The 10,655-nt window shown below is 34.5% G+C and overlaps 1 protein-coding gene across 1 annotated transcript; it reads right to left on the reverse strand.

Moving 5' to 3' along the window:
• Positions 1–8,655: 8,655 nt before the first annotated feature.
• On the reverse strand, positions 8,656–9,543 carry LOC112690928. Its single transcript, XM_025565037.1, has one exon. It carries the CDS (start codon positions 9,541–9,543, stop codon positions 8,656–8,658), a length of 888 nt encoding a protein of 295 aa, XP_025420822.1.
• Positions 9,544–10,655: the final 1,112 nt, after the last annotated feature.

The raw sequence follows: 10,655 nt of genomic DNA on the forward strand, positions 1-10,655 counted from the left end.
AAACTCACTCACAAAACTACGTAAACGGCTTCCAACTGTTGACTTAATTTTTGGCATTTTTAAAGTTTTAATATTAATTTTTAATATTAGTCGTAATATTATTTGTTCAGTATACAATAGTGTACAGATCGGTGTGAACCATATAGGTACGTGTCGTATTCACTACTAAAGCTACTATTGTATACCGTGTCCGACGATAAAATGCCTTGGCGACACCACACTAGTGTTTGCACGTGACGAGTGCTCGATCGAGCGCTGTCCTGTGTGAACTCAAGGAAGGGTGAAGTACTTGATCGGTGAAATAAGCGACCGAGTGATAAGGAAACCGTTTCCGTCAGAGCGACTACCACTACTACCGAAATCGTCTGCACTCCGCGCGTCTAAAAATTTCCATGACCACTTCCGATAATTCTCGACCGGCGGTTAAGACGCGCCGAGTGCAATCGATTTCGACAATCACATTTGGCCCAGCGAATAAGACGTGCCTAGACGCTGGACTCGGTCAAATTCGGTACGGGGCCGAGAGCAACAAAACGAGTTACCGGATCAAGTACTCGTCACTTGTAATCGCGGAATAAAACTAAATAACACGAGAACTTTAGGATACTATTCTGTGGCACTGAGAACATGATTTGAAAAACATTACGCGAAACGTGACCGGAAATATAGGAAAGCGTGAAAATGACGAACGTTTTCAGGCGATGATAACGGTGCAATGGCGCTGCTGGCCGATCGCACACGGCAGCAAGTGGCTGTCTCCAACCGTGACCGCTATAACGCGACGCACCGCCCGAAAATGATAACATCATTCAGAGAGGAGGCAACAAAACCACCCGATACGAACGAAATGTTTCACAGCCTGTCAGTGGCGTGTCCAGAACTTTTGTTGTAGATGGACCACAAATTTTTTTCTAACTATTTATAAATCATATTTTAATTTTTCATTGATCGTGGGACTTACACTAGTCTAGTACTTATATAAAAATGTGGGTGGGCACATACCTACCGGGCCCATCCTCTAAACACGCCACTGCGTGTTATGTATAATGTGTTATGTTAAATATTATGCAACGCAAATGCTTTTCGCCGTATCCAATTCGCGGCTTAGCGATAGAATTTACACAACATTCAGTACGTAATGATTGTGGCGTGCATTCTCGTGGGTCAATTTTTCAAACTTTTTCAACGTTTCGGACGTGTTCAACTAACCGTTGGTTACAATGCCAAAAGTTGTTTTAAACTGTTCCTGTGTTCTTTTCGCGATGACGGATTTCTGATGGCCAAACCCAGCTGCGGACGGCACAACCGGGCCATGGTTGTCGTTTCTACATTTGAAATACGCATTTTGAGCGGCGGATGACACACACATACGTGACGAAAATATCATTTTAGCGTTCGTAACGGCCCATACCAACGCTAACGTCTGTACCGTAGCCGACGAAGCGATTATTATGATGAAGAATCACTTTGAATGCAACGGCGGCGATAGATAGCGACTGTCTTTTGTTATATCCGCACCGTTTGGAGTATGGTGAAAAGGATTTTCATGAGTTCTAAGGGATATTTTCGAGTATTCATGCGATGTTTTCCCTTAAACATCGATCGAGGAGATATTTTCCGAAAACCCGACCACTATTGAAAATAAATCTTAATCGCGTCACTGATGATACCGAAACGTTTTTAAAATCTATGTGTCGTAAACATATAGTTATATCAGATATTTTACTAAATGCCTTGACAAGTAGTCAAAGGATATATAAATATATATATATATATATATATATTTTTTTACACTTTTACTGTACGCCTATGCATTTAACAAAATACCTTTTTCGAAAAATAATTAAAAAAAATGAAATATTTTTATATTATACTCGTATATGAAACTGCTTATTTTTTTTATGAATTATTTTTACTGTTTTTCACGTAAATCAGATGTCATTCATCCAATGCTCAATAATAATAAAAGCCTTGTTCACCAAAAAGCCGGTAAAGGTAAATTGGGTCCGAATAAAAAAGTCCATGATAACAATATATGTAAGTTGCAACCTGTGTTTCAATCTTGTATAGATTAATAACGTCTGACGGAAAATTTGCAAAAATAAAATATAATAATTTAATGGCTATAATAATGGCTAGCTAATAATGACTCGTTTCAAAAGATCACACGAAGAGGCTATACATTCTGCTACAATTACTACCTGGTATTTATCTAAGTAAAAGGGTGTAGATTCTACCTAGGACAAATTTGACACAGAAAAATACAACAGCTAGGGCTTATTATCGATTATTAAAAAAAATTTTAAATAAAATACCGTATCAAATAATTTTTAAAGCTATTTTTTGAATTTTCTTCCTTAAATCCATAAGATGTTTTAATGAAGACATTATAACTGTACAATCATTACAACCACAAAATACTAGCGTATTAGAATTAATGGATTATATATTAAAATAATTTACAAAAAAAGACGTTGAATTTCCACCAAAAATATGTAACTAAAAAAATAACTGAAATTGAATTTTTGAGGCGATTTTCATTCAAATTTTTACCTGCTTCGATATAGATTTATAAGCTATAGTAAATAACAAAATATAAAAGTCAATAAAATAAATGCTAATGACAGAGAACTAATATTTTTAACCATACCAATATTATAACAGTATTGTTGACAGTTTTAAGTCTGATAAAAAGAGAAGGAATACCCATGACGCGATTTACATATGCGGAAAAAATACACGGGATACAATTTAAATAAACCCAAAAATTATTTGGGACGCAATTACACAAAAATGTAAGAATAATAGGTACATTGGGACGCAAATTATAGTCAAAACGCGTCTCTTTGTACGTTTGAAAGACGAAAACCTATAGATATTTTATTTTTATATTGTTGGATGGTGAGTGTTTTACTATACGAGTTATTATTTGAGATCAGAATAACAATAAATAATAAATAATATAAATAATCAGTGGCGGATTGAGAGTTTTGACACCCCTAGGCTTAATCACTCTGCCCCCCCCCTATCACTCTACTAAGGAACCAACAATATTTGGTCTAAGCTCTTCTCTTTAAAGTTTATTCAATTTTTTTATCAACAAAAAAAATATAAAATATAAAATATTTAAAATAAAAAACTTCTAAAAATAAAATATTTCATGTCTATTATTTTACTTCAGATACCACTATTACCAGTACAAATGAACAATGCTTATACAGTAACATAACGGAAATATAAATAGCCAGATATGAAATACCTATACTCAGATAGTCGAATGTTCCCAATAAGTATATAGGTACTAATAAGTTATTAAAAAAAACTAGTAACTAACTGTAATTATTTTATTACAAATGAAATATTTTCAAATTGTAATAATAATTGTAATATTCTTACTATAGCCTATAGGTACGCATCATACAATATACATACTAATATATTATTATAACTTTTTAAAATTATTTTTATTTGTGTTTATATGACAAATATAAAAAAAATATATAAAAGTAAATATACCTAATAAGTCAATAATAAAACTTAATTCTATAAAAAAAAAGCCGCCCTCCTGAAAAAGCCGCCATAGGCTATAAGCTTTTTAGCCTGCCCCCTAATCCACCACTGTAAATAATATTAAAATACAATTTTAAAAGTGATAAAGTTTTTATTAAGGCTTTGCACCGTAATAATTTTTTCGGGTTTCGGGTGTTGAATATATTCGAGTGTTCAAACACCACAATACAACATTTAAACAAACGTTTGGATGTTAATAACCGTTATTATTCCGGTTAATATTGGTTAATACGGGTGTTAAGTAGTCAAGGAAAAATATTTTTTTTCATTGGTAGAGGACGGTGGGACTGACCCCCCCACTAATAAAATATTTCTATTTTTTGTTACCTGCCTATGTTATAAAATATCAATTTCTTATACAACTGTGCAATAGTCTTTTAGACCAAACTATCATTACGCAAGTTTCAAGCAATGTTGTAACTACGATTTATTTTCGGGGAAGAGAGGGTTATTTTACATGTGTATGAAGCTTATAAATTATAATATCTATTAAAATTAAAATACTAACACTATTTCCTACTCCTAGTTAATGCGGGCATATCGTATGCGACAAAAAAACAAACTATTTTGTATTCTGCATTTATGTTTGTGGCTTAGGCGAAAATCGGGTAGCGGGGCTTGAGGGGAATAAACAACTAATGACAAAATTGAAATAACCACAAAAAATACATACAAAATGATATGTCACATAAAGATTGTAAAATAAAAAATTATTCGAGTTTCCGGTATTGAGTAGGTGCGGTCCAAACCCTAAATAACGTACGATTTTCTAGAATATAATATTTATTTATGTATTTATTTATTAAGAATTTACGGGCTGAGCCCTTTATAATTAAAATATATATGTGCAGAAAAGATATAACAATTATTATATGATGATAGTAAATAAAAACAATAGAAGTACATTATAAGTGTGTGTAAAATTAAAAAACAAGAAAGTTAAAGGTGGGGTCCGTATTGGATTGCGACATCAAACGTCTTAAAAGTTCATTTTGCATGTAATTGGTGGAACTGAAGGGTATATGAAACATAGAATTAGAACGGGTGGAACACAGTGGAACTTTAAACGCAACTAGGGCAAGTAAAGAAGGAGAATCAATAACACCAGTCAGTAGATCTTTTAAAAATTTATTACCAAAGTAACATCGGCGCTCGGCTAAAGTTACTAAACCAAGATTAGTGGCAACAGGCGTGTAGTCATGAGGTGGATAATCAATGCCCATTAAATAGCTAGCAAACCGGAAAAACCTACGCTGAACCCTTTCTAACTGACAAGCATTTAAAGCTATATGTGGGTCCAAATTACGGCACCATACTCAAGTATTGGCCGTACAATAGTACAATAGACAACCTTAAGAGATTATTTAAGGTCAAAGTCTTTAGCCAACCTCATAACAAAGCCCAATGTTCTTAAAGCAGAACAGCAAATCATTTCAATGTGAAGGCTCGGGTCAAGATTGCTAGTAAATTTAAAGCCAAGATCCATAATAAAATCTTTACAACGTGAAATTACAGTGTCACGCAGGTGGTAAGGGAAAACTAGAGAAGTACGAGATCTGGTGAAAGCCATGACTTTGCATTTGGATATGTTTAGAGAAAGATTCAGTTTGTCGAATAACTCCACGAATCGATTAATATCATTTTGCAGTTTTAAGCAGTCATCATTCAAATCAATTTGCATAAAGAGTTTGATATCATCAGCAAAACACAAAAAACGACAGTGATGAAGAGCGCTACCTATCATGTTAATAAAGATATTGAAAAGTATTGGTGACAAATGCCCCCCTTGAGGTACTCCCAGAAGAAGCTAAGTATAAAGTTGATTTAAAATTGAAAAGCGAGACCCATTGATATCTATCAACTAAAAAGGATTTAAACCACGACAATAGGGGCTCGCCAAAACCAGAAGCTATAAGGATCTGAATTAGAACATCATGATTAACGGAATCAAAAGCTTTATGGAAGTCCATGTAAATGACATCCACTTGCGAACGTTGTTGAAAAGAGTTATAAATGAAATTACTAAAAACTAAATTACAGGTAACAGTCGACCGACCCGGGCGAAACCCATGTTGTTCTTCAATAATAATAGGGTTGATCGACCGACGAATATCATTTAATACTAGAGATTCCAAAATTTTAGAGATTTGAGACTGAATGGAGATAGGCCTATAGTTTAGGATAGAAGATAAATCCCCTGACTTGAAAATAGGTGTAACAGAGCTAAATTTTAGAATAACTGGATAAATTCCTTCATCAAGAGAACGCCTGAAAAATAAACAGAGCGGATAACTGATAACAGAGCGTAGATGAAATAAAAAATCACCAGAAAGACCATTTGGCCCAATAGACCTAATGCCACGCAGACTAGATAACTTATCAAACACATCATTAACACTAAAAGCAACATTGGACGGTAAGTCAAACGAAGAAATACCAAGTTCGTCAACGTTTAAAGCAACCTTTTGAGAAGAGTACACTTAATGATAATTATTCGGGCCGCAACTAACCTAAGGCTAAAATATTATCAGACCAGTGTCACAGGTGATTATTACCCCCTATATTATTATCGGGGAGGGGGGTAATAATCGCCTGAGGTAATAATCACCTACAGTAACAGGCGATTATTACCCCCCTCACAATTTTTTTACCGGGGGGTATTAATCGCCTGAGGTAATAATCGCCTACAGCAACAGGCAATTATTACCCCCCTCCCCCCACATTTTTTTACTGGGGGTTATTAATCACTTGAAGTAATAATCGCCTGTTGCTGTAGGCGATTATTACCTCAGACGATTAATACCACAGGCGATTAATACCCCCCAGTAAAAAATTGTGGGGGGAGGTAATAATAGCCTGTTGCTGTAAGCGATTATTACCTCAGACGATTAATACCACAGGCGATTATTACTTCAGGCGATTAATACCCCCCGGTAAAAAATTGTGAGGGGGTAATAATCGCCTGTTACTGTAGGCAATTATTACCTCAGGCGATTATTACCTCCCCCCCGGTAAAATTTTTGGGGGGAGTAATAATCGCCTATTACACCGGAATTCACCAATCTCCAGCACCGGAAACGACACGCCGGGCCGCAACTCCCCCACACTCCGGGTTTCGAGTTAAAACCAATATTTTATTCGGGTTTTGGTTAATTCGGATGTTTAAAAAAAAAAAAAAAATCATTCGGGTTATATGGGTTTTGGGTGTTTGAATTTTTAAGGGTTTTTAGGGGTGTTACGGGTTCGGGTTAATTCGGGTGTAAAGCCCTGGTTTTTATTATTATTATCTCATAAGTATAGTATTTAAATAAACTATTTTGTAAATAGAATACAATTCTACGCAAATTAAATTCTTCGACTATTAATTAATTTAGTAAAATTCCTGATTTGATGGGACACACACATGCTCAGTGCACAATATAACATAAATACTTGAATTTCGTCGAATAAATAATATTATCAGGAGCTATTATACATTCAAATACAAATTACACATGAATTATCATAAAAGCTATTTATATTTTGTTCGATTCTTTTCGACTGATTTATGACATTTCAATCAGAAGAAAAAATTAACTTTTTAAATCTTGAGTCAGATCTGCAGTAGCCGTTCGTAAATAGATTTCGATCTTACTCCGCCTTGTTTGATAAATCATATACGTGGTATGATTTGAACTGTGATACTTATTAAACAAACGACAAATATTAATCCCGTTCATTTGATACCTGTTTGACTATTTAATTTATAATAAAATTATAAACAAGCATGTAAACAAGTATGATATAACTATACGTTTTGTGTTTAATTATAATCGTAAAAATTACTGATAAATGTATAAGCGGAACCAGAAAACTAAATCTCCGTGTAGGGAGGGACTTAGGTTGGGTTGAACAAAATTTACATATAAATTAACTTATTTTCAAACCCTTGAGGACTGCTAAGCCTAAAACATACCTCCTCCCCTTCAATTGTGCTGACGAATGTACGTGAACAAACGTTCCATGAAATCCTCTTTTAAATCAATAGTCAATACCTACAAAGTTGGAAAATCACCGCCAAACTCGGTACAAAATACTTTTACCGGCATCAAATATGTCATCATTAAATCTTTACGAGAAGTACAATTTCACGTGTTTTTTAAACGTTTCGAACGATTATTTTTATTGAAATGTACCTATATGTAATGTTGATATAATATATTGTAGTTAAACTTTTGCAAAATATTATCAAGTCTTCTAAGCCGAAACTACGCGCTGATTTAATATATTTTTTCAACATTTATATAAGAGATTTTCTAATATCTGGCCTATATTTTTACTCAACCTCTACTCAGTAACCAGCTGATAATCTGTGCACAAAATATGCTCACCTATAGGATTTTTCTGTTCATTTTTCTTGTTATATCATCATATTAATATAACAAAAAAAAATTCTAAGTAATGAATTATAATACGTTATGATACATTTAGGATTAACGAATTAATTTACATTTCAGGTTATGCTGAACAAATGGCGTTTTATTCTATGAGTTTGAAAAAATAAATCCCGCGTTTATTAATAAATTATATTATAACAATGTGAAATAAAAACCCATTATTCCCTAATGGCCATCACCTATCAATCAACAGTTAAGACGCGCGACGCAATTTCTTATCGGTGGACATGGCTCGATACTAAGCAAAAGAAAATTTATAATAATCTTTACAATTGTGGGATTTAAGTAATAAAAATCACTCACAATTTAATTTAATTAAAATAGACACTATATTATATAAATATGTATGTACAAATATCGATACGTGTTACCATTGCGGAGGAATTGCCGAATATATCGCGGAAAGTAATTCACGATGTGTCGCGGATTGTACTCACGGACTGATTGAATGAGCGTCTGGCCAGCCGGTATATATATCATATATTGGCGTCGATTGTCTAGAACATTCACGAAATTACCTTAACGAGATAATCATCACATATTCTAGAACATAGGATTTCCCCTTATCCACTGACAATATTGTAAACAAATTGGACGATTCGCGGTGCGTTGTTTACGTCACGACATCACTCCCCTACCAGTAACGAAGTCAAGCATAACCTACTTGGAGACGGTCTGGAAAACGAACTCTTCTTCCGGAACATGTCCTTTGATCCTCTTTTGTAATAGTATTCGGTGTAGATGTCTGAATTTCTCTCGAACTATCTTCCTTAGAATGGTCGTCTACTATGATGTAGGCCGGTTTAAGTCTATCAATAGTTACTCTAACTTTTTTCTTCTTTATATCAATGACAATAGTTTTTTTATTTCGACTTATGACTCTATAGGGACCATCATAGGGCATTTGTATTCCATTTTTGGGTCCATCATGTCGAATGAATACGTACTCTGTGGTTGCAAGGTCCTTGAAAACAAAGTTTTTCCTCTCGCCATGTCGTGTACCATTGACAGGTCGGATCTGCTGAATGTGATGTCGAAGATCTTTGTTAAACTCAGCTGCGTCGTCGAACTTGGCAGCATTATCTTTCGACGTTAGGAATTCACCAGGGAGTCCAAGTGGCTCTCCATAGACTAATTCTGCAGAGGTGGATTTAAGATCGTCGCGCCAAGCTGCTAGGATGCCCAAAAAGACTGTCGGAAAAGTTTCTGTCCATCGATTATTTTGATGACATTTAATGGCGGCTTTAAGCTGCCGATGGCTTCGTTCCACCATGCCATTTGCTGACGGATGATAGGCCGTGGTTCTAAGATGGTTCGTGCCAGTCAAGTTATTAAGTTGCTTGAAAAGGCATGACTCAAATTGTCTTCCCTGGTCTGTTGTGATACGAAGAGGGGTACCAAATCTTGCGATCCAATACGTATAGAAAGCTCGTGCTACGGTTGCCGCTTCTTGATCTTCCAATGGAATTACCTCAGGCCATCGAGTAAATCTATCGATACACGTGAGGCAATAGCGAAATCCTTCAGAATAAGGCATAATGATTAGATCTAAATGAATATGTTCAAATCTTTGAGACAGTAAAGAAAATGAACCAAGAGGTGCTGTGACATGGCACGTGATTTTGGCTCGTTGACTTTGTACACATGCCCTCGCCCAATGTCTGCAATCTGCGTCAATTGCTGGCCACACGAATCGCTGTTTAACAAGCTTCGTCGTGGCGCCATCACGACGAGATCACCAATTTGTGGGATTTCAGTAATAAAAATCACTCACAATTTAATTTAATTAAATAGACACTATATTATATAAATATGTATGTACAAATATCGATACGCGTTACAATTGCGGAGGAATTGCCGAATATATCGCGGATTGTACTCACGGACTGATTGAATGAGCGTCTGACCAGCCGGTATATATATATATATCGGTGTCGATTGTCTAGAACATTCTCGAAATTACCTTAACGAGATAATCATCGCATATTCTAGAACATGGGATTTCCCCTTATCCACTGACAATATTGTAAACAACTTGGACGATTCGCGGTGCGTTGTTTAAGTCACCACACAATACATTATATTATTTTGTTTCTAAAAGTTTCATATTTATTCGAAAATATATGATGTCTGACACTGAGAAAAAAAAATAATACCTACTCGTAATTAAGACTCAATACTTACTCGGTATTCAGTATAATATTGAATTTTTTACTCGGCTAATACTCGGTACCCGGTTTATGATTAATTTTCTAACAGGAACATCTTTAATTTATATCAAAGCAATATCACCTTAATAAGCAGGATTCGGGAGTTAAAGCATTTGCTTATTTTTATGGATTGACTTAAAATGTAACAGAGTTTTATCGAAGTATATTTCAAGTTATAACACGTACAATTATAAAATTTGAAAATGCCTTTTTTTGCTTTTTTCAGAATTTTTTTAAAAAATGCTTATTTCCAGTTTTTCTGATTATTTTTGCTTATTTGACCAGTTTTTTTGTTACGTTTTTATAGTTTTCTCCTGCAAAGACATTTTTGATAGAATTAAAATTAAAAATAATTCATAAACGTTATAAAGGTATAATTTGGTAAACGCCAATACCACAAGAAAGTGTTTTAATGGTTGACCTACAAATAAGACTAACA

This window comes from Sipha flava, unplaced genomic scaffold (assembly GCF_003268045.1).
Source record: "Sipha flava isolate LNK unplaced genomic scaffold, YSA_version1 529_pilon_pilon, whole genome shotgun sequence".
NCBI lineage: Eukaryota > Metazoa > Arthropoda > Insecta > Hemiptera > Aphididae > Sipha > Sipha flava.